This window comes from Cupressus sempervirens, chromosome 2, assembly GCF_028749045.1.
Source record: "Cupressus sempervirens isolate cs-2001-9-10 chromosome 2, ASM2874904v1, whole genome shotgun sequence".
In the NCBI taxonomy this organism is placed as follows: domain Eukaryota; kingdom Viridiplantae; phylum Streptophyta; class Pinopsida; order Cupressales; family Cupressaceae; genus Cupressus; species Cupressus sempervirens.
The window spans coordinates 160,809,223-160,835,860 of record NC_143119.1 but is presented as its reverse complement, the minus strand read 5'-3'; the positions used below and the strand labels follow the sequence as shown (position 1 = coordinate 160,835,860).

Below are 26,638 nucleotides of genomic sequence, written 5' to 3'. Positions count from 1 at the left end.
GTTTGGAGTCTTCCATACAATGACAAAAACTATGTACTATTAATTTCATAATGAGGGTAGACATCCTCTACTAAAGTATAATGTTGAACACCATTTTTATCCAAGGAGTACATAACATACCACTTTGACTTGAGGTTTTCATTACTTGAAGAATATGAACTTTGTATAATTTTATTTTGATGTGTTCTTGAGAATGGAATCCATCCAACAAATACAAACCCTTTATAAAATAAAAATATATAAAGCTATTGCAATACAATACAAATTCGATATTGATGTAATATGAACAAAAGGAACCCAAATAATATAAAAGACAAGAAAGCTATAGAATATAATGGAGAAAATGAAGAAAGACAACTATACTGGTTTTACTCATCTCCCATCCAACCCAAAAAAATACCAAAGCTTTGTGAGTATTCCAGAAAACAAGTATGAGATATAAAACAAGTGCCATATAATGGCTTAGTACTTGCCTCAGTTTTAATAGTTTTTAGTATAAATCTAATGTTAAAATAATAAATTTATCATAGTATATAAAATATTTTAATCAACACAAATCTTATATAGTTAAATTCTATTCATATATATATATATATATATATATATATATATATATATATATATATATATATACTATTATAAATAAATTATAATATGAAAATAAAAATATTTTAATAATAATATATAATAGTGCTTCTTAAAATATTATGTAATATAAGTGTAGATAATATTTTTAAAAATATTTTAGTTGAATAAAAAAAATTAATTGTTAAAAATAGAATATTGAAAGTATAAACATCTAAGCTAACTTACTCACAAATAAAAATATTTGTCTTCAATCATGTGCATATAAGACTCAAAACAATTCACCCAATCAAATTATCAAAAAATATTTAGTAAAAATTATGTAGTTAAAAAACTTGCATCTAACTATACATTTTATAATTAAATTTGAAAATAATAAATTTAAACTCGTAAAAACAATAAGTTTTAATCACGAGTTCTGACATGAAATGCAATGTACAATAAAATGCATATATCGCTGCTAAATAAAATGCATATATGGCGGAAGTTTAATGAATATAATGCAACCACTAAGACCAAATTAAATGCCACTCTTTTATTTAAGCCACTTTCCTTTCACATAGCAATAAAAGAATTTCAATGAATTTGAAAAAATATTTAAACCACTAGCAAAAATAGTAATAACCAATTAAATATAATATTTAAGTGTGAAAAATATGTATTTTAATAATAATATTAACAGATATTTAACATTTGATAATGTTTTTAGATTTTTGAAAGAAATAATAATAGTATAAACAAGACAAAAACTATAGTCTCCTTCCTATAGAATCTGAGAATTATATATATACATATAAACACAAACATATATATACTAAATACTGAATTTTTACATGCAACAATTCAAACAAGATGACAATGATATGTGAGTAAAACAAGAAAGAGTTGTTAACACGAAAAAAACAAAAAAACAAAATCTACCGAAGCTCCGCTTCCACGAAGTACACAATCGTTTGGCGTTGAAACCACAGAGTTTTACAGTCCAAAGCACACTTTAAAAATTATTTTATTTTCCACACAAGCCGCACATTAACCTACCCGTCCTGAAAAAGTATGTTGTAAATTTCAAAAGCCCCAATTCAATATAAGATTTTCAGAATAGCCTGCACAACATGTTCCCTCTGGTGGCCATAGACGGAAGGGAATGCTTCCTTTAAAGAATTGAGTGCGGCAATCACACGTCCCTCGTAGATTCCTTCGAAGCTCGGCGATCCCGACTGTGCATACGTTCCTGCGCGGTTTTGCCACAAAGCAAGGCATCTACGGAAAAATATGAGACATTGAAGGCTCCCTGGACATGTTGCAAGAATAGCTGATGCAGCGTTATACAGAGTCTCCTGTTCAATTTTAAGCCCAGCCGCTGTCGGTATCCACTGTCTCCCCCTGCTTTCAAGAAGGGCAAAATACACGGTTGCAAAGGAGGCCCGGATCCAGCCTTCAAAAATTTCAACGTCCTGATCTTCATTCACCATCCGTTTCAAAACATTCAAACACGTTTCCACTTGAAGAGCAATGTTCTGCAGTTGAGCATCAAGTTTTTCAGGCTTGCAAATGATGAGTCTCAGAAAGTCTCTGTAGAGTTTAATTGTTTTCCGTTCGTTCTCCATTGCCTTTTTTTCCAACTTGCACCGCTCACAGAGACATTTGAAACGAAAAATTTTGCAAGCTTCCTCCCGAAAATTGTAGGGAATCAGGACATTAAAATATGGAATGCTGATTTCTTCTCCGGCAGAAATCTCCTTAGCTGCGTGAATCCTCATGATCTCGCCTACATTGATTCTTGCTGCATTGGGCGCGCACGAATGGTTAATGAAGGAAGGGAGCAGCCATGCCCCATAATAATGCCTTATTTGAACAGGGGTAAGATCAAGCGACTGTTTGCAAATTCGTTGCATTGCAGATGGAGACGAATCGTTCAGTGCAATCCGTTCTAAGACGGGAAAAGTTGCTTTGTTCGGGTTCATGTAGTCCACCATCTTATATCTTTCGCCCGGAATAGCAGCTTCCTCGTTAGTTTCAGACGGCACCAAGTATTCTCCAGCGGACTCGGTAATGAAATCTGACATGCAGGGAACGAGGCAGGACAGATCTTTGAAGTTATGGGAGAAAAACATCTGCCGAGTCTTTTCTCCACAGGATTTAAGCTTCTCCTTCACATTTTGAAGGAGCTCTTTCTTCTCCCTGCTTTTAGACACAGCCAATGCTTTGCTGATCAACAGCACCTCACCTTCCAAGATTTTCTCCGTTGCAAATAAACCTCTGCCGCAACCATTGCTCGTCATTTTGATCTCCACTGGCCCGATGAAATCTGCATCTGGTTTCACAATACGAGAGCTACCTGCAGCAGGATCGATGAGAGCCTCACCTATGTCAAAACAGGCCGCACTCCATTTGCGATAATAGGTGGTGAAGATCTGCTTATTTTCTGGAAACCGATCGCAAGAACGATGAAGAGAACAAAAGGCGGCTTTAAATCTTCCTACAGATAAAAGTGATCGAATTTTAAATTCCGCCCCGATTTTGTCGAAAGGTTCGAATTTATCTGCATCTTGCGCAGCTTCTTCGTGTCGGTGAAGCTCAACATATGCTACACATCTTTGAGTGTACATAACATTAATAGCATATGCATCTTCCCTCATTCCTTGGAAAAGACATGCTACACATTTGCTATAATGTCGTATGCAATTCTCCCAATCTTTTGCATGGTACGACATATATCCAAACTCCATCCACCTCTTAAATTTGTCATTGCCGACCGTAACTTTTATATCCCTGAGAGCAGGAAAGCTCTGTACCGATTCAATAGACAGGGAATTCATCACATGAACAAATACCAGATCTCTTTCACCTTGGATAAGCATCGGCTCCTTCAGAGCAATTTTAGTGCCTTGAGGAAAATAAAGACTTGCAAAACGTTCATATGGAGCAGCGATGCAAAGAGCCACTGCCTTCCCAGTCCCTGCCTCCTCGAGCAGAGTATAAATCCTCCCAATTTGTAAAGGCTCAACACAGAGTTCGCCAAATATCACCACGCCTTCGTTCCGCTTCCCTATTTTCAAATCCGTAACGCTTAATGGAACATGCTCGGCTGCAGCTTCTGTCGCTTCATAAGTGCCTTCATGAATTTCAAGGTTCATGCTTAAAATCTCTGCCGCTTGAGGATGTGTGAGATTCTGGAGAGCTCTTTCATGAATTGAGATTAAAGCTTGCTTGTCAAAATTCATGCTTGCCTTGGCCATCAAAGATGCATCATTTTCTCCAATTATGGAGAGGAACATCTCGTAATATCGGGGCTGTAAATATTCTCCAGAGGGCGGATCTGCAACATAAGAGCTGCTAGCTTTTGATTCGTTTTGAGGCCTGATTCTTGCTTCTTCGATTGAAATCCCCTGAACAAATTGTTGCGAAGACATATTGAATGTCAAGGAGGAACGCAAGCGTAAATATTGCTGACGATGAGAGGATCATTCACATTTTGGGCAGATCTCCTAGAAAGAAGAAGAGGAAAAGGTTAAGCGTTTGAATTCAAAAAGAGTGGACAACAGAGTGAGAAAGAAACCTTCGAACATTGATATTCTTTAACAAAATTTACTAAAGATAGCTAGATATAGACATGGACGCAAATTTCCGAAAGAGAAAAAACAGAAAACGAAAAGGATAATATTCAGACATTGAAGCGCAAATCTATTGAAAAATCTACAAATTTCAGAAATAATTAGAAAAACCAAAAATGAAAAGGAATACGTAGTACAGATGGGAGAAAAAGGGAATCAAGAAAAAAGCTTCTAATATTAGAGAATCTTGAGCTAAATTTACTAAAGATACATAGAAAAGCACAAATGTATTGAATTTTCCCTATTAAAAAAGAAAACGACAAGAATTAAAAAGACTGAATTCAAATGAACACAGATGATAAAAAGTAAGGAGAGCTTCCAATATTGTGATTTTGAGGAAGATAAATAGAAAACGACATGCAATTATTTAAATTTGAAACAAATTTTAGAAGAGGAAAAAACAGAGAAAACAGAAAGGATTGAGCGTCGGAATTCAAAGTACAAATGACAAAAGGCAAGGGGAACCTTAGAATATTTGAGATTCTTGAACTAAAATTAGCTGAAGATCAGCCGAAAACGATATTGAAGAGATAATTTGTTGAAATTTTTATTTAGTGCGAGTAAACAGTGAAAATCGCCGCCTCTCTGGAAGAATTCTCCGAGTATTTTCCATTCTGAAATCCAGGATTGCCTGTTCAATATCGGATTGTTGATAAATCCTCGATTTCAATTTTTAACAGATTTGTTCCTTTTAACGCTCTTGCATGCCTTTCGATTGCCAATTACTATTCTCTTTAATCCTGGAGAAGCGTTGGAATATAAATTTCTTTTATTTGCATGGAAATCTTGTGGATTTTCTTTTTTCTATGGCATTTGTTGTTGTTTTAGCATTTTCCTGGAGGAGATTAAATGGCATTTATAGGCATTTTTCCATGTACTCTGGATGTTAAATTTTGGAAATACCTTTTCTTTCTGAAGATACAGTAGTCATTTGAATTGTATGAGGATGTCCGCAGGAATCAGATCTATAATTTTAATATATATTTTGTCCTTTTGTGTTTTAATAATTTTACATGTGGTTTTTTATGTATTAATTCAAAGGAGCTCTAAAAACAGCACTAGCACATGTACTAATAACTAATTATTTTAAAGTTTTTTCCGTTGGTAATGTAAGGAAGCAAAGGTGTGCGGAATTGCTTCCTATGCTAATATTTGAGAGAACGATTATGCAAATCAAAGTAACTATTGCAAGGTTCTTAAGAAATGCATAATAACATAATCAAAATAACAAAGAACACGCAACATAGTGATTACCGTGTGGAAACCCTTCCGAGAGAAAAACCCCACTCTCCAAAACTTGCACAACGTATTATCAAACCAAGATGATTACAATACACTTGCAATGCAAGTTCTTACAGGAGCACATCACTACAACTCGAACTTGGAGAGACTCCTTCTAGCACCAGTCTTGCAAACTAAACTCAATTACACAAACACCTCCTCAAGCCCTCCTTTTATAGTGATTTTACAATCTGGAAACCACTTATGGTTTTACAAAACCATGGGCAAAACTACCATGCCACATGTTATCCATTTTTGACATTTACATTTCCAATATGGAAAAACAACCAGGTTAAAATAGTAATCCCGTTCACAATTTTGTCTCTTAGTCTAGACCCCCATAAAAGTCACAAAATGAGTCATCAAGGCTCTAAAAATGACCTACCTATATTCTACTATGGACAAGACTCATTTTAACAACTCACTAACAATTTTCCAATGCATAAACAAGTGGAAAACTTCCACAAACAAATTCTAGAATTTTTCAGGAAAGGATTGCAAGGTTGAGACACATGTTTCTCAACAGGTAAGTGGCTTATTTATGTATCATTATTTATACATTTGTGTACAAAAACTAACACATTTTTCTACAAGTACTTGCATTTTTAGTGAACAGCTATTGGTGCACCTTTGAGTGCGTATTGGGTGGAACTTTGAGATGACCTCTTTCTTATCCTTCAACACTTGACAATATAGGGGAGAGGTTTAACTTCGTCAACATGTAGTTGTTACATAGGATATCATAGGACCTTCGTTTCTTTTTTGCAATGTAAAATTAACATTTAGCTACTTACAACTAAGGTTTGGCGTTACTCATCATGCAACTCCTTACAATAGCACACCTAGTGAAATGTGTCAAAAAATGACATTTTAAAGGTTTGATCAAAATTTAATCAAAAAATCTCTCGTAATTGAATTTAAAAATATCATTTGTTATTAATAGAATATTGTGTAACTATATGGAATATAACATATATGCAACTTAACTTTAATTTCCATTTCATTCCATTAAGGGCAACATTGAGGCTAACAAAAAAAGACAAGAATAATGTCATTTTGCATCAAGGGTTGACATTTTGGCTTTATATCTTTCACTGTGCGCTTCGTTCTATAGTTAGGGAACTCATAGTCTCTCACGTGGCCATCCCCCCTGGGCCCCTTGATGTTGGCCCTTCCCATACCTGGCAAGAAAAGATCCAAAATGGAATCTCCACATAACGAAAAATCTAGTGAGCTCACAAAACAAGGCAAGCGAGAGGTTTATACTGTTTAGTCAGGTGATGTTATTGAAACCCTTGGAACTCGTAGGTACAACCACCTTGCCAAAGAGAAGTGTAAAGGAGCCTTGAAAAATGTTGGTGGGCCGAATTTTGGTAGTTTTATGGCCAACTTTGTTGAGGAAATTTATGGGCATTCCCCTAGTAAATCCTTGGATTCTCCACCTCCCCTTGATGTCAAAAATACCCCTGTCCCCTCCCCTTGGAGACCCAAAGCAAAAATCCTGTCCCAAATCTCACTCCCAACCCCTTTGTTGTGTAGGTTCTAGAGGAGGCTAAGGAGGCTACTAGCTCCACTATTGGTGGGATGCTAGGCAAAATGAAGGACAAAATTGACAAGCAAGACTCAAAGATTCAGGAGCTGAGAAGGGAGGTTGATAGTTTCAATAGCCATCTAGAGGACTCCAACAAATTTGCTACTAAAGTTATGCATGTCTATTTGGTGACCCTTTGTGCCCTACATGAGAAGTTTACTAGGACTAAGATGAAGCCTAGTGAAGATTAGAAGGATGTCTTCCAATTCCTCAAAAAAGAATGAACCTCCACACTATTGTCTAAGTGGATGGGAAAATTCTAGGTTTTTGCTTTATGGGTTTTCCAAGTTTTTTGTTCATTTTGGATGGCTTTAGAACTTTTACCTGCCCTGTGTGGTGTAGATACTCTTTTATTATTATTATTTTAGTGCATGACATTACCAGTACCGGTGATACTCTAAAACTTACATTTTTGGTTTTTGTTAGATGCAAGATAGATGTTGTTTATGTACTAAAAGTCACTAGTGCTATTAATATATTAGTTTGTTATATGGGCCTACTGTTAGAAATAGATATTATTGAGAGAGGCGAGGTCGGGTGGGGGAAGGTGTGAATCAGTATTCTACAAACTTTTGCCCACAACTAAATATTGTCAATTACTTCATAACATGCATACAAAAGTAAACTAGCAATGCTAAATAGTAATAATAACTATACACAAAGAGATCATAACACCATATTTTGTTAACTAGGGAAACCTTGGCCAAGGGAAAGCGCTAGTGGGGATGGTACCCACAAAATGATCCACTAAAAATAAGTATTTGGTTAAGGATGTTGACCCTGTTATGCGTCTATGAATTACATATAGTATCTCGGTCCTTGTTAGAGGACTACGCCCTATTAAAAGCCTCAACCCTATTAGGAGTTGGTACATACAATTATAGAATGTATGCAAGAAGAGCCCACTACCCAAACATGTAATTACACAATACAATTCCTTTATAGACAAAGAGATAGATGCAAAAACCTCTTACTATTGTTTGTTTACTTCACAATCTTTTGATCATACATCTAATTTTGTATCACATAATTTGCATATCATATCTCACATCTTCACTACTTCACATATCTTGAACTTTTACTTGTACCTTTCCTTTTCACAAAAGTTGTCATGTTGGCCTTCAAGCATTCGCATGCTTAGACATATAATACAAAATTGATTCTTGCTAACTTAGGGTAAACATCTAGGATATCATCTCTAATTAGTTAAATAATTATTTTGTGAACAAAATAATTCTTTATCTTGTAATTCTTATTTCACTGTTATGCTTTGTTCTTTCTTGTACACTGCCTATTTGGAAAATTGATCATTACTAATGTCGTATTGTTTGTACTATTATGCACACTTAGCCACATCATCATGACACTTCATACTACCTTTCCTTAATTGTGCATATGCCAAATATTAATTTTTCATCTGCAAATAACAAAACGGTTCCTGCTCTACTAGATAGTTGTCTGACACTTCGACAATTTCTTAAATATAATAACCTTGACTACCTTTTCATGATCTTCTATGGTCATACTAACATCATGTTTCCATATATAACAACACCAGTCCATCACCTTAGCCAAATTTCCAACAATCTCCCCCTTTGTCATTGATGGCAACATGAGGAAAATTGGCTAAGTCCAAAAAGAAACTTATCAGTTCAAAACTTGTTTACAAAATTGGCCTAGACAAAAATGTCAAAAACTATGGATCATTTTATCAACCATCCTTCCTTACATCTCCTTAATATATTATAGTACTTCCCCTTTGACTTATATACATTTATTATACATCTATGCAATTTTCCATACTTTTCTCTCCCCCTTTGACATCAATGACAAAGATGTCAAAATTTAAAACTTATTTACAACTCAATTTTTTTTTTTTATCAATACCTCTTACAGTGTGTCATACAATCATCAAAGTTGGTCTTCAGACTCTCAAAACTCTTCTTCCATGAATCTTTGATGCTTTCAAATATGCTGAGAAGGGTGCCAATTCCATAAGTTGCAATCTCTACTGCATTCAAAGTTGAATAAATAAACTTCTCAAACGATGTCTTGCTTCTAAGACATTCTTCTATCTGCTGCTCTAATGTTCAAGTTTTTAGAGATAGATTCTCTTTGAAAAGTGAAAATATTTTTGCAATTTTCTCTTTTTCCATCTCAATTATTCTTATCTCTCCATAGATCTTCTCAATCTATGTCTCAATGTATTATATTCTCTGGTCTCACTACTAAAGTTGATTTATTAGGGCTTCATCTCTTCATCTTTGTCCTTAGTGAGCTTAAATGTTAGCATGCACTTAGCATACACTTCCTTTCCTTCCTATTCACATCTTCTTAGTTCTTTACTGCATACATCAAGATTTCTCAAGTCATTTTGAATGTTCTGAATTGTGCATCATGGCTTGCCTAAGCTTGTATCATTGCAATGTTAGATAACCTTGTGAATTATGTATCAAATGCTTGTATCACAACATTTTCTCTATCTTGGGGATCATATTTTTTCATCTTTGTAGCCAAATTTTTCTCAAGTCTTTGTGTGTCTTCCATCAAGCTTGCATGTAGGCTCTTTAGTTTCTTATTTTTCTCTATAATCTTGCTAAGGGATGAGACCAATTTGGTCTAATCATCATCATCCTAGAGCAAATTGGTATGCTTACTATTGTCACAAAAGCTTGAACCCTTGCCTAAAGTTTACCTAAAGAAAACCTTGTGAAACATGGAAACAATATCCAAGTTGTGGGACTTGAACAATGAGATTGAGTCTATAAAGAAGGTTGGCTTCCTTACTATCAGGGTGTACCTAACTACTCTTTGAGAGGAAAAGGGAGAAGGAATGCATGAAACAAAACTACCTAATCTAATCCAAAGGGGGTGATACACCAAAATAGTTTGTTCAACCTTATTTCTTCCTAACAATGCACTATTCATCAACATATTCTCAAGATACATTAATTCAACTTTTGTTTCAATCCAACAACCACAAATAGATCAAAAACCGAATGAAATGCTACAAGGAAGGAACTTCACTCTATAACATCCAAGGTAAAATAGATACTATTATGCAAATTAAAGGATAGAAGACAAAACATCAACAAAGACAAGAAAGTCTTGCACTTATATTAATGAGAGAATGAGGTAAGATGAAGAATATATTCATGCATAGAAAAAAGGAAAATTATAGTAGCAAAGCATGAAATGAAATACCAATGAAAATGAAAAAGGCCAATCCTAAGAAGGTTACAAATTTTTCTTTTATAGTTCAAGCATAACTCACATAGCTTCTACCCTAAGGCAACGCACGACAACTGCATTTAAGGTTGTAGAGAACAATCACTACAAATCTAAGCAAAATCTGATCATGGTACACATCCAGATGCAGGAAAATCATATCATTCACCAAATAGAGCCTTGAGAAGATAGAAATGGTGGCCATTGTCATTCTGATTGGGTAGATGGATAACTAGGTGGTGATGGAGTGTCCCTTTTTATTTATCATGCATGGAGAATGCAAAAAGGTGGTTACAAGTGATAAAAAGATTAATTCACCACTAAAAGAGTTGCTTGCTTAATTCTCGACTTGCCAAATCAAATAAATCAACAAGTCAACCAAATTTGACTATCTACTCTTGCCATGTGGCCCATTATTGTTTTAATATTTTTCCACCTTGTCTAGCCTTCTAACTTTACATTGACCCACATCTTTACCCTAATTGTGGCTTCATTTCCTTTTATCTTAACTAACTATTTACCTTGTAAAACCACAAACTTAGTCAAACTAGCTATTATCGTTGCTTCATAACTTTTCCTTAACATTTTTTACTAATTGTTGTGATCCGACAACTGCATGATTCTAACCCTTCACATCGTTGTTGTGGATTTCATGGCTAACATCTTATGTCAACAACCTTGCAAAAGTGAACTTAACTACCACTGCTTACTTGCCACCCAGGCCTGCTGAGACACATTTCAACTTGTCGTTATATCGCTATGACTAAAGGTCTATCAATTTTTCATATTGACATAATGACAACCCTTGATCTGCTTCATTCTGACAGTGGAGAAAGTACAACACCCTATGAACTATGATGGGCTTGTTGAGACACATGTTGTATCATCACTATCTCACTATGTATTTTAATCATACTTTTTTCTATATCAACATAGTGACATGCATTGATCTTGGAAGCTTGGATGACCATGAAAAAATACTCTCTATGTGTGTTATATCTGTAGTGAATTGGAAACTGATAGTTGGAGCTTCATTTATGGTAGAAAACCTTCGGAAATTTCCTTCATGGGTTGGTCTTGCAAAGTCCATGTGTCAGTCTATCACTTTTTCACTATGGATAATGACCTCACATCTTTGGTTAGCAACATAACAATAGCTACACATCTACCTTTAATTTGATGGTCCTGAAGATGCATCGATCTTTGTCAGTACCTTGACCAATCAAAACCTTGGCCTACATAAACTCATTCTAACACCCCTTCTTTTGTGGCCCATAATTAAAATAGGTCCCACACATCCACATGTCACATTGTTGCTATCTCTCTATGAAAACTGATTGTACATTTTCTATAGCGATAAAGCAACAATCGTTGATCATCTCCAAATCAACAGTGCAGAAGGGGACATTAAGAAACTGGCCCACTGCAAAAGGTAGTGAATGGAATTTTGACAATTGTTACCTCATATGACAATTCCACAAGCCACAAAGAAGAAAGGCCCACCTAGGATATGTGGCACAATGTCGTTATTTCACTATGAATTTTGATCATACATTTTTTCATAGCGATAAAGCGACAACCATGGAGCTATCTTCAATTAGTAGTTCCCAATGTTTCAATAGCCACTGTGCATAATCGAAGCAAGAGGCCCACCCAGACTCATGTCACATTGTCATTATGTCACTATAGAAATTTGATGTACAATTTTCCATAGTGACAAAGTGACGTACATTAATCTCTTTTGATCAGATGGCTAAGAAGATGTGGGCCTACTGAGGTATTTATAACATGAATAAACCAAAATACTTAGGATATAAAATGTAACCTTAGGTTTTAATATATCTTTTATAACATTTGATTATTTGAATACTCAAAAAGATATGACTGTTGGCCATACTAGATAGGCAAAACTCAAAATTTGGCGGGAGAGCAAACATGGCTAACAATTTTGGTGACTCAAAGGGGATACTAGCCTGCTAAGTATATGACCAATGACCTTAAGTATCAATGGGGATATGGAGTCATGGAATGAAACCCGTGCTTCATGAAACCATAACTACCTCTGTCTTCCTTGCAACTACAAAACTTCAAAATTTTCTATCTCACATAGAGAAAAGTATGTTATCAACACTCTTGGAAAATGGAAACTATCCTAATATATAAAAAAACCTTAACCCTCACTAGAAGAAGGGTTTGAGGTAGATTCCATTAATTGGAATTGGTAGGATATCACCATTGGGACTAGGTAGCTAGAAGGCATTGACCTTCTTGCAACTGGTGATAACATAAGGTACACTCTAGATAGCATCAAATTTGGAGTGCCTACCTAGTTTGGCTCTATTTGCATCCCATTTGTGGACAAGGTCTCCTTCTCTAAAAACTCTAGCTTTTTCCTTCTTGTTAAAGCCTTTTTTGACCTATTGTTGATGTACCTCAAGAATCTGCAAAGCTTGTCGCCTTTTCTCTTCTAACTCCATTAGTTCTGCCATTCTAACTATCATGGCATCATGTTCAACTAGCTCCAATTGATGAGCTAACTCTAGGGAGAGGAACTCAAGTTAGATAGGAAGACTTACTTCCCATCCATAAACTAACAGGAAAGGAGAGTTCCCAATAACCCTCTTAGGTGTGATTCTGTCAGCCCAAAGGGCAATCCTTAATTTTGAATGCCAACATATTTGGTTATCCTTAATGGTCCTCTTCATGATTATAATCAAATTCTTATTGGAGGACTCAGCCAAGCCTTTTCGTTGGGGATATTAATTTGAGGATGTACTCAAATATATTCCATGATCAACTGCCCAAGAGCATATATGAGCTCCAACAAAGGACTTAGCATTGTTTGATATTATTGTTGAAGGAACACCAAACCTAATAATAATTCCATCAAGGAATTCAACTGCTAAATTCTCTATGGCATTCATCAAGGCTATTGCCTCTATCTACCTTGTAAAATATTTTTTTGCAGCTAAGATCCACTTGTGACCAGAGCTGGAAGGTGGATTTATTGGACCAATAAATCTAGCCCCCATTGGGCAAATGGTTGATCAACCTGAATAGGATGCAAGGGAAGAGCTACTAATCTCTGTTTTCCTAAAAAGAAGGAACACTTATCACATTTCCTTACATGATTATAACAATCATGGAATAGAGTTGGCCAATAATAACCATCTCTCATGACCTTCATGATTGTTGTTCTAGCCGAGAAGTGGCCACTATCAAGACCATCATGAAACTCCTTGATCATGCTATTAGTTTAATCAGTGTTGATGCATCTTAATATGGCTCCATTCAAATCCTTCCTAAAAAGAATCCCATCCACTAGGACAAAAGGGATACACTGTAATTTGAATTGTCAACAAAAAAGATATTCCTAATACTTTGAAAGAGGGAGTTACTTATAGAATTCAAAGATATTCCTAATACTTGGAAAGAGAGAGTTATTTATAGAATTTAGAGGGAGTCACAAGCTAGTTTATGTTGCTGATAGAATGAACATTTATTGATAAAGTTTTCTTTTTGGCATTTGATTTACTATGTTAACCTAGTTAGCATTTTGATAACTTGGTTGATCAATTTGGTTTGCAATCAATGCTGAAGAGGAAGATTGTTGAGATCCGATTGAAAAGATCATTATTGAATAAGAGAGATTGTTTGCAAAGAGGGAAATTGTTGATAAATAATGTTTTCAATCATTGTTTTGTCACTAATGTCAAACCTTCTATTTGGTGGAATAACAATTACTTATAAGATCCAAGTGCTATCACTTAGTTGATTGATGAAGAGGATTTAATCAATAAGATGTAACAAAAGCACCTAAGGGAAAGGTTGAGTTATGGTTTTGTAATGAAGTACAAGGATCAGTTATGACAATGATAAAGTGATGTATTGATAATATACTTGAAGATACAGGTGTTGGCTACACTTAGAAACTCTAGAAGAATAATTTGTAACAAAGTTGTTTGCAAAGCTTCACTAAGTTCATTAGTGGGTGTCGAGCAAGCTAGTTCATGCTGAGGAAATTTTTAGTAAGTGTCGAGCAAATGAAAAATCTAGTGTATGCCAAGTGAAATAGAAAGAGTCAAGCAAGTAATAGGTGTCAAGCATCAGAAAAACTTAGTTGATGTCAAGAAAATCGACAATAAGTATTAAGCATCAATAAAACATAGTAGGTGACAAGTAACATAGTATGTGCCAAGCATCATAATTTCAAGAGTGTCGAGCTACTGCATTATTTGAAAAGTCAAAGATTTGTCATATTTGAGTTGACAAGTTTGTTACCTTAAATTTTGTGAACCAAATGGAGGATAAGAATGATGAGATGGTGGCATAGAATTTTATGTAAACCTTTTTTGGGCGAATGCAGGTGGATTCTTCATGATGTTTCTAGAAGGAAACAAGATAAGGGGTAGATTCATTGAATCTTTGCCTAATCCATTCGAATAGAAATTAAGAGTAGGAAAAGTATTCCAGACATCTATTTAAGGAGTTATAGGTCAAGAAGCAAGAGTTGTTGTTGAAGTGGTTGGTAGGATGTCAAGGTGAAGGCATCGAGAGAGAGGAAGGAACAGAGTACAGATACTCTACTTCGATGGGTGACCAAAGAGGAGATTACTCTAGTATATCAAGCATGGAGACTCAAGGAGATGAAGATTAAAACGAGGGCAAGCTGTCAAAGCTATTGAGACTAAAAGCCATGCAAAATTGTGAAGCTAAATCAAGATCTGAAATCTGTAAGTTATGTTGTGAGTTGTATTAGATCAAAAGCCCTTATTGTTACTCTCTAACAATTGTATCAGCTAGGGTAAAGTCATATGGACTAAGCCCTTATTGTTACTCTCTAAAAATTGTATCAACTAGGGTAAAATCCTATGGACTTAGGTTGGTTTAACAACCATTTGTAAATCCTTTAACAAGGTAGCATTCCAAGCGAATGTTCTAAAGTCCTCTAACCAAGCCCACTTCTAATAGGGTGGTTGAAATCCTTTAACCAGGTCACATTTAACAGTGTGTTGTAGCCTTTAATAGGGTAGGTCTTTCATAGGGCATCACTTCAAAAGAGTGAGAATTGAGTAGCATGTTACTGGTGGTTTTTCCCAAATTGGATTTCTATGAAAACCACTATGTTATGTGTTGATCTTTCATGTTTTATTCTTGCATATTGATTTTTCAGTAACTTGCTATGATGAATGTATAGCTTGGATGCATCAATAGTTTAATGGGGTCACTTTACTTGGTGAAAAAGTTTTATTAGGATATTTGGACCTTGAATAACTAATTCACACCCCCCCAAGTTATTCTAAAGCATTTCTAATAGTCAACACTCTAATCAACTCTAAACCCAAAACATAAGACAACATACAATTAACAGTGTAGTTTCATAGTTTTGTTTGATTTCAAAAATACACAGTTTGAGTTTACAGTAAGGTTTAAGTTTCCATTTTGTTGTACATTTTTGGTTTGATAAAGTTTTCTATTTCCCACTTACAACTTAACCCATTTTCACATTTAAATATGAATGCATCATTACCATAATTTACAAAACTGATGTCTCCATAAGGATCATTAATTTAAAATAATATTTAATAAATAATTAACTAGTAATTATTTAACACTATTAAAAGATAAAATAAATATCATAAAATGATTACCCTTTAACATCTTATTAACAAATTAATTAATTTATAATTTAATTAATTAACTTAAATTGTTAATAGCATATAACATACTTAACAACTACTAATATTTTGATAATTTAAAAAACTATTTATAAAATATATATAATAATGAAACTTTAATTAAATAAAAAATTTTAATAAATTAAAATTTTAAAAATATAATTTTTTTAATAAAACTTTTTATAAAAAGCCAACTCTTTTAAAGGCTCACTAGCCTACTATATAAAGCAGTCGTGTCATGTCATAATAGGCCCTACTATAGCCACAGTTGGTCCTGCGTAAGCAGTACCTACTACTATCATAGCAGGACTACTACAATAGTCCCTCTACTATCGGCAAACTCACTGGTGGGGGTGGGGAATTTGGTGGCCCTACATCCAACCAAATTTATTTATAATTTCTTTTTATATATTTTTTGTTGAATAAAACAAAATAACCCTGCTCCCCCAAAAAAAAATAAAAAATTATTATATAATTTTTAAAGAAAACTGTGAATAATACTCTGATAGGGAAAATTTAATAAACCAATCAATTTTTGCATTCTATAATTCAATTTATTTTCAAAACCCTTTCCAATTAAAACACCCAACTGATTAAAATTCCTTAGAATGAGGGTTCTAAGGATCAATTTCTCGAATTCAGTGATATGAATAAGGATAAAATTTATAATGAAAGATTTATTTTAAGTAAAATTCAAAAAACAAATTTATCAGACATGAAGAAGATAGGAAATTCAAAGAACATAAATCATTGTGTGAATAAACCACAAGATTCTACTTGAATCTAATGCTAATACACAAACGCACGAAGCACATGAGAAATCCTCTTTCTTCTGAAATCCTTCTTTTTGAAAATCCGTTCTCCAAAATCCTTGGTCCCTATGAAATGAGCTCTAGAGCTCTGATAAAGATTTCTCCCCTAAATTTGGGGCTTTGATTGCTCAATCATGCGAGGGAACTCGTTGATCAAATTCTTTTTAATATTTTATTAACTTTTAAATATTTATGCACACTTTTTGCAATTTAAAATATCTTTATTAAATTAATTTCTCTTTCTCTCTTTAATTAATTTTTCAAGCATTTTTTATAAAAATATTTATTAACTTAAGTAATAATAATATTTAGCATTTATTTACAACTGACCTCCTAAATATATTATTATTATATTAAATAAATATTGTCATGCTCTAAAATTAGAACTATAATTTTATTTTTAAATTTAATTCTTTTATTTAATTAATTTCTTAATTAACAATTATAATTAAATATTAAAATTATCTTATTAATTTTCCATTAATTTAAATCATTAAATATTCTTTTAATTTGATTTATTCAATATAAAAATTACCATAGACCTGTAGAACCAGAATCAGTATGCAAAGAACATTAACAAATATGCTTTCACAAACCAAAAACTAAATTCACATATATGCTTAGACTAAGAAAGAAAATAAGAAGTGCAAACCTCACGAGAGAAAACACTCCATGCTTTTTTGATTCTGTAGATGTGTCCTTTTGCTGTGGATGTATGCTCAAGATGCTCAAAAGTTGCTTCAATGGAGATGGGTAATGGCAAATTGGTAGCTTTGTGAGCTCTCAATTTGGCATTATAAGGGTATGGTTGATGGCTTTGGTTCTCAAAATAGCATGGTAACTTTAGCTCAAAGATTGTTGATGAAATGGCTTGGGATGGGATTCAATTTATAGGCTAAGGGGTAGAGGGATGGAGGGCTTAGATGCAAGGATGGATGAAGGCTTAAGGAGGGCTAGGATGCACTCAAAGGAGAGCACATGGATTGTGCTTGTTTAGCACCAATGGGAAGGTGACACTTGTCACAAGGAGGATGAGTGTGAGAGGGTAGGGTTAAGGGTTGGTTAAAGTCATGATGAGTGGGGTTGAGTATGTAAGAGGGATGTAAGAGGAATGAGTGTGGAAGAGGGAAGAGTGTGGAAGATGGGTGTAAGAGTCATGAGTGGGCTTGTAAGAGTCTTTATGTTTTGTAAGAGCACTCATGACTTAGTGGTTGGGTTTTTTTGAGGGGAGACTTTGGTTTGGATTAGGAAAGTCTTAAACTTGTTTAAGGAATGTGACAACATTAGGGGGTGGATTAGGCTTGGGTTTAGGATTAGATTAGGGATGTTAGAGATGTGCAAGTGGATGGCATTAATGAGGGTGGGTGAGTTAGTGGCTAAGCTTGGTTAGTATGGGTGGATGGGGTGGATTAGGCTAAATGGAGGATTAGAGATAGGTTAGGGGTTTTTGAATTTGAGGATTTCATTTATCAAATAGATTTATTTAATAAATGGGGATTTTTGGAATTAGATAGAAGAATAGGATTTAATTGATAAATAATAGATTATTTGATTTATCAATTAGGACTATAGATGATTAATTAATTAATCAACTAGGGGATGACAAAGGATTAATTAAATAGAAATTTAATTAATAATGCCTTTTTAGATAACTAAATAGGATTACTAAAATAGTGTAATCAAATTTAGGTGTCTACAAGACCCACAAGACGACTATGAAAACCCATCATAAAATACAACATATAAGATTAAACTCAAGGGTTACAATCATGAATTTACACCATATAAAATTTTTGAAGGGTAAACATCTTAGATACTTGCCCTACTTTTAGGACAATTTGTTTAAGGATAAGATTTGGACTCAAGAGTTATCTCCTCTCTCTTACCATTAAGATATTGTGATAGGGTACACTCATCCTAAAAATTCAAGAAAATCAATATCTAGTACCTTCAATCTGCATAAAATCCATGCATGTACAAACACATATATTCTAAACTAAACAAGAAATTATAGGAAGTGGTGCATCATGTGGATCCTAACTAGTAGGTGATTGCAAGTCCCTTCCTCAACCACATCAGATATGTCAAACATAAAGAAAACATTCATGTACACCATACACATGCAAGTATGGGGTAAGTATCCATAGAAAATACATATAAATAATCTATCTAACTACCATTGTGAAATAACTAGAATCACTATATGTAATAATTATCAGAATCTCATCATATAGTCAACTGAGTATGAAACAATATCCAATAATCTGAAAATCAAACACCGCTAACCATCAAACATAACATTAGCTAGCCTAAAAGAGTTCGGCAATAATAACTAAAAAGTAAACTAGGGGTAGGCACTACATCCACCCCCTAGACTTAGGCTTACTCTTGGAAGCCTATAAACAAGTAGGGGTATAAATCCCTTGATCCAGATGCATCCTTCCATGTAGCTAATGACCCATTAGTAGGGTCCCATTGGACCCTTACTTATTCTATGGTTTGATCCCTAAGGGTCAAATCCAATTGCTACAAAATGTGAAGTGGCTCCAAAGCTAATTGCCTATCCTCTACCTGTAACACATTCCAACTAAGAACATGTATCACATTAGGAATATACTATGTAAGTACAAAAACATGGAAAACATCATGAACACGAGCTAGGTTGGGCAGCAATGCAAGACGGTAAGAAATTGGACCTATCCTCTCAAGAATCTCAAATGGTCCCACAAAGCGAGGTGCTAGCTATAATCTCTTTCCATAATAGATCAGACTCTTTTGCAGACACACTGTTAAGAAAACTTTCTTACTTACTACAAACTGCTTATCTGTCCTATGAGCATCAGCATACTTTTTCTATCTATCCTCTAACGTAAACACATGCTCATAGATGCACACTACTTATTGCTCCATATCTCAAAGCATCGTAGGACCCAACAGGATGTGATCCTCTTAAATGTTCCAACTCAAAGGTGTGTGGCAATGATGACCATACAAATCCTAAAAAGGTGTCATCCAAATAGAATTGTGATAACCATTATTATAAGCAAACTCTACTAGGAAAATATAGTCCTCCTACAAAGTCTATCTATCCATCGCACACATCCTCAATATATCCTCTAGAACCTGATTCACTCTCTTAGTTTAACCATCCATCTCTAGGTGACAAGTTTAGCTGAAGTTCAATTGCACTCTAAGATCATGTTGTAGGGATGTCCAAAAATGCGGATGTGAATATAGGATCCCTATCCAAAATAATATTTCATGGAATACCATGCACTCTCACGATATTACTCATGAAGACATTAGCTACTAAAGTTTTTGTAGGATGACATCATCAATGAAAAGTTTGCCACCTTAGTCAACTGATCAACAGTGACCATGATAGCATCATGACAACAAGTAGTCAAAGGTAATCCTACAATGAAATCCACAGAGATGATATCTCATTTCCATGAAGGAATGAGATCAGGCTATAGAAGCCCTACTAGATATTGGTGCTCTACCTTGACTCTCTAGCACTCAAGACACCTAGCCACAAAATCAAGGATATTATGCTTCATCCCTATTCAATAGTATAGATGTCACAAATTTGCATGCTTCTTCTTGACACCTATATGTGCCAAGTAAGGTGCATGATGAGCCTCTAATAGGATCAATGTATGATGCTTATCTAGTAGTGGTACATAGATCCTTCTTGAATATCACAAAAGGCCATCTAACTCCAAAACATAACCTCAAAACCTTCCCTCCAAAGTTATACCTAAATCTATCTCCCTACTCACCTCCTGATACCAAGTATCTATAGGAAGTACCTAAAGTATACGGCTCCTCAAATCTACACTAAGAGTCAAAGATAGTGTCACATCTCCTATGACTCAAAGCATTCACTACCACACTCTCCTTTCCCTGAATATACTTCACCTTGAATTCATATTCACAAATAAACTCCATTCAACACCTGTGCCTAGCACCTAGATTAGGTTGCTTGAATATATACTATAAACTATGATGATCACTATGAAGTTCAAATTTGTGTCCTAGAAAGAAGTGTCTCCATCTCACTAGGGCATGAACTACCAAAACTAAATAAAGATCATGTGTAGGGTAATTTAACATGTGATCCTTGAGTTTGTGTGATACACAAGTAATCACATGTCCATCCTACATCAATACTTCTCCAATCCCCTTTAGGAAAGCATTTGTACAAACCATGAAGTCACCTACTCGATTAGGTACTGATAATATTGGTTTTTTAGAAATATAAGAGGTGTAACTAAGAAGCGAGGGGTGAATTAGATTACCACAAAATTAATCTCAGATCCCTTAGATGTCAGTATAAAATAAACTCTAAAAAACTAAACTTTGTTGATGCTCGGTTAACACATAGAAAAATGTTGATAACTCGATAAACACTAAAAATGTTTGAAAAATACTTAACATGAAAAATCTCAAGATATTATCTATGATTACTATTACTTTAACTTAGGTGCAAACACATAAGAGAAATAGCATGAACACATTTGATACCAAGATTTAATATGTAAACCCAATTTGGGAAAAACCACCAATTGCAATGAGTTATTAATTTTCACTCTTCTGAAGTGAGCCCTGTTAGGAGCCAACCTTGTTAAAGGTTACAAAACATACTATTAGGTGTGACCCTATTAGAGGATTTAATCACCCTTTTAGGAGTGGCCTTGTTAGAGGTCTTTGGACAATTCAATAGAAATGTCACCTTGTTAGAGGATTTACAAATAGTTGTTTTAAAGCCAACTCTGTTAAGAGATTTTGATCACTACTACAATGGTTAGAGAGTAATAATGAGATGGCCTTATTTTAGATGCAACTAATTTGTTGATTATAGATCTGAGTTCTAGCTTGTATACTTGATCCTTCTTGATCAAATGTATATTTTCAACTTCACAAGGATATTCTGCTTATCCTTCTAATTCACTTTCTCTTAACATCATTAAATCTTCAATTATCTTCCATGCATTCACACTTTCTAAATCTCAACTTGACCTTATATTTACATATTTCCTATTGTCAAGTTAGCTAGAATATAACTTAGAATAATTAATATTCATCTCCTTAGTTGGCTAGAACCAATAGACAATTCAATTGAACTTAATATGCTAAAACAAGAAAATCCTTTGTTAGTCGACCTTGCTCAGTAAACACTAACTCAAAAATGATTTTCTTGTTTTAACCAAGTGAACTTGGTCAACACTTCATATTCACAAAGTTCCATTGGTAACCAAGCCAACTTGGTTAACACTAGTTCCATCCAACATTTCCTTCATTAACTGAGTGAGCTCGGTTAACACTCAACTTTTGCAAACTTTCCTTTGATGCCTGAGTGAACTTGGTAGATATTGACTCTTGAACTAAGAAAACTATGGAATGCTCGATAGACATAGAAAACTGTCCTCAATGCTTGAGTGAGCTCGGCATACACTGATTAGTAATGATATGACATTTTGTGTAACATCAAAGATAATACACAACTAATCAATTGTCCCAACAATCTCCCTCTTTGGAATTGATGGCAACACAACATGTCAGAATGCAATGAAATTTTTTTAGAGCAAGAATAAAGTAAGGAATTATCCATAGTTTCATTTTGATTCTCATCTATGAGAACTCCCTCTATCAATGTGAACTCTTTCTACCTTTAGTTTCTCCCTCTATCAGAAAATTTCTGTCTACTACAACTTCTTTTGATAGCAAACTCTACCTTTGATATCAGATTAAGTTTATTGTCCCTTTGTACATCTCTTTACAAAATTTCTATGAGATACAACAGTAAACTTCTCCCTCTTTGACATATCATGCCAAAAACAATAATTAGTGAATATCAATGTACCTCAAGTACTAATTCATTTGCAATATGCCCTTCTCAATACTACACCAACTGATTGATCTTCAACATGTTCCAGTTGATGCATCACTAAACTTCATTCAGTGAGCTTAAGATAGGGGAATGATCCCTAGCTTACCTCTTAGATACAAAAATGCATCTTTAGTTAATGGCTTGGTGAATATGTCTACAATTTTTTCTTTTGTATTCACATATTCTAATCTGACTTCTTTATCTTGTACTAATTCTCTCAAGAAATGATATTTTAAAGCAATGTGTTTTGTTTTAGTATGCATCACTAGATTCTTTGATATATTGATTACACTAGCGTTGTCACAATATATAACCTCTAGATCTTTGATCTCTATCTTCATACTTGCCAATAGTTGTTTGAACCAAACAATATTAGAATAATTGATTGTTTCTGCCACATTTTCTGCCTCTATTGTGAACTGAGATACAATTCTATTTCTTGCTTGTCCATGACACTAGTCTTTTACCAAGAAAGAATGCTCCACCACTGGTGTTTTTCTGTCATCAATACTTCCTACCCAATCAACATCTATGAATACTTTTAAATATAAATTGACTCATATTTTTTACCATAAACCATATTCCTTCGTACCTTTCAGATATCTCATGATTCTTTTGATTTCCATAATGTGATTTTCTTTGAGATTTGCTGAGAATCTTGCAACCATCCTAACTACTAATCCAATATCAGGCCTTGTATGCATGACATACTATAATTTTTCAATCATTGATTTGTATGTGGTTTGATCTACCTCTTTAGAATCATCATTGTTGGAAAGCTTATGTCCAGTAGACATAGGGGTTCCAACTAGTCTTGAATCTTCCATTCCAAATTTCTTTACTATCTCCTTGATATATTTAGAGTGAATAAGGTAGATATCATCTTTCTTCTGCTACATCTACAATCCAACAAGGAATTTCATCTCTCCAAACATAGACATTTCAAATTATTTACCCATTTCTTCTAAAAATGCCTTGCATAAGTTATCATTTCCTATGAATAGAGTATCGTCAACAAATATTTCTGCCAACACAATTTTCTTGTCTAGTCCTTCTTTTATATATAGACTATTGTTATCATTTGTTCTTTGAAAATCAATTTGTACCTAGTAGTTATGAAGTCTTTCATACCAAGATTTGGGAGCTTGCTTGAGACCATATAATTCCTTATGTAATTTGCAGGCCATGTATCTTTTTCTAGGATCTACAAAAAATTTAGGTTGTTCAATGTAGACTTCCTAATCAAGAATTCTATTCAAGAATGTAGATTTTATATCTATTTGATAAACTGTAAATCCTCTATGAGCTACATAAGCTAGTAAAGTTCTAACACCTTCTAATCTTGAAATAGGAGCAAAAATTTCACCATAATCTATACATTCTTCTTGAGAATAGCCTTTACATACTAACCTTGCCTTGTTTTTGGAAACTTTCCATCTTAATTTAGCTTATTTCTTAATACCCACTTTGTGCCAATTACATTTTAATCCTTGGGTCTAGGAACAAGAGTCCAAGTTTTCTTCTTCTCTATATATTCTATTTCTTCATTCATTGCTTCAATTTAGATTTCATTATCCAAAAAATCTTTAACATTTCTAGGTTTAAATTTGTGAAGTAAACATGTACCTTTCAATTTGTTTCTTGTCATTGTTCCATCTGATTTATCTCTAATGATATGATCAAGTGACTGATGCCTTTTGACATATCTTGCTAACAAAAGTTCTTTGGATTTGATGTTTGTTTCACTAATTTCATCATGAATTTTTGTATTAATCTTGAGTCCCACTATTTGTGACTTGGGTCCATCAAACTCAGTTTTCTCTACTAATAGCTCGGTAGCCTTTGACTATGACTCAGGTCCTTCAAATTGTGACTCAGGTTGAATAGATTGCAACTCGGTAGTTGTTGGAGATTTTGGGGACTCAAGAGGTGAAGCATTCTATCTAATAGATAGATTTAGTAGGGTATTAGGCTCATAGTAAACAAATATTTTGTAATCCTTAGGCTCTTTGTTGTTTTATTCTTCACTCTTTTTTGCAAACTCATTGATTCTTGCATGTGCACTTTCTATGTTTTTATGAGTAGACAAATTCAAAAATTTGTATGCTTTACTTCTATAGGAGTATCCTAGAAATATGTCTTTATCACCTTTGATATCAAATTCACCTTTCCTATATTCTTTCAAGATATAACATTTTCTACCAAATACTTTCAAGTAACTTACATTAGGTTTTTAGCCATACCATAGTTCATTAGGATTTTGAGTTGAGTCTTTCTTCATTTGTACTATGTTTAAGGTATGCACTAGGGTGCTGATTGCTTCCTTCTAGTATTTTATTGCAACATTATTTTCTATCTTCAATGTTCTTGCACAATCCATGATGGATCTGTTCCTTCTTTTAGCTATACCATTTTGTTGAGGTGTACCAAGGTTTAATACTTGTCTTTTAATTCCTTTTTCAATGTAGAATTCAATGAATTCAATAAAGATGACCACCTCTATCTAATATTAAAAATTTCAACTTCTTTTTAGTTTCTCTTCTTACTCTTGCTATATACCACTTGAATTTTTGAAAAGCTTTAGATTTTTCTTTTAGATACATTGCAATCATCGTTCTAGAATAGTCATCAACAAAAAGAATCAAAAATTTATCTCGACTATAAATCTTTATTTTAATAGGTCTACATAAGTTTGTATGCACAAGCTCTAAGACTTCTTCAAAATGATAGTTCTTTCTTTTGAAACCAGTCTTTCCCATTTTACCAATTTGAAAATTTATGTATAGACCCATTTAAGGTTTCCTCAAGCTAGGAATAGCTCTTACTCTTCTATCTTTTCTTATTTTAACCAGATTATCAAAGTTCACATGACATAATCTTTTGTGCCATAACCATCTTTCTTCTAATTGAGCAATAAAACATGAATTGTCATTGAGATCTAGATAGAATAGATTACCTTTTGTTTCTTTGCTAGATCCAACCAGATTTCCTTTTCCATCCAGTAATTTGGCCTTTCCATTCATAAATTCTACCTTGAATCCAATGTTATTCAATAGTGCTATAATCAACAGATTGTGCTTTAGTCCTTCAACCCAATAAGCATTATCACATATAAGTTCATTGTTTAATAAGATACATCATTTTCCTTTTATGTAATAGGGTTCATTATCTCCAAATCTCACACAACCACCATCATAATATTCCATGTGCTCAAAACCTATTTTGTCTCCAGTCATATGACGTGAGTAGCCACTATCAATCATTCATGTATCATTTTTTCTAACATGAGAGATAAGTGACTTATCTCCTTCATCATCAAATTCATCTTTTATAGTAATATATATCATTTCATCTTGACTATTATCAGAATCTTTAGCTATAAAATAAGATTTCTAACCTTTGTCCTTGTATTCCTTGTATTTTTTTAATTCCTTTTTGCCTTTGTACTTATTACTTTTCTTTTCATCTTTGTTTTCTTTGTTTGGGCACCTTGCAGCAATGTGACCAACTTCTTCACAAGAAAAGAAAATAAGAGGAATCTTACCTTTGTACTTTCCTCTGCCTTTGAAATATTTCCTTGCAAGTAAAGCTTTAACAACTTTAAGATCACTGTCAAAACTTTCTTTTTCTTCACTTTCTAATTGATTGGCCTTTGATTTATTACTCTTTTTCTTGAGTGAGAGTTTTGATTCAAATGTAGACTCAATACCTTTGTAAATAGAAACATAGTTATCATAGTTATCAAACTAAAAAGTTGTCAATCTTCCAACTAGAGCATCCAACGTTATATTGCTATTTGGATCACATCTCATTTCTTGAATAGAAGACACTCTAATTTCATAGATAGGAAGAAGGGTTCTAAGTACTTTTCTTACAACTATTTTTTCATCAATGTCTCCTCTAGATGCTTTGATTGCATTCACACTTGCTTTGATTTTTTCAACATATTTTGCAAT

At 33.9% G+C, this 26,638-nt stretch overlaps 1 protein-coding gene across 1 annotated transcript; it reads right to left on the bottom strand.

Annotated features, from left to right (window-relative positions):
• Positions 1-1,351: 1,351 nt before the first annotated feature.
• Positions 1,352-5,150, bottom strand: LOC149571544 (uncharacterized). The gene is made up of 2 exons (XM_089809426.1): positions 4,665-5,150; positions 1,352-4,073 (listed from the first exon to the last, which is right to left on the bottom strand). Exon 2 carries the CDS (start codon positions 3,996-3,998, stop codon positions 1,665-1,667), a length of 2,334 nt encoding a protein of 777 aa, XP_089665552.1. The 5' UTR covers positions 3,999-4,073; positions 4,665-5,150; the 3' UTR covers positions 1,352-1,664.
• Positions 5,151-26,638: the final 21,488 nt, after the last annotated feature.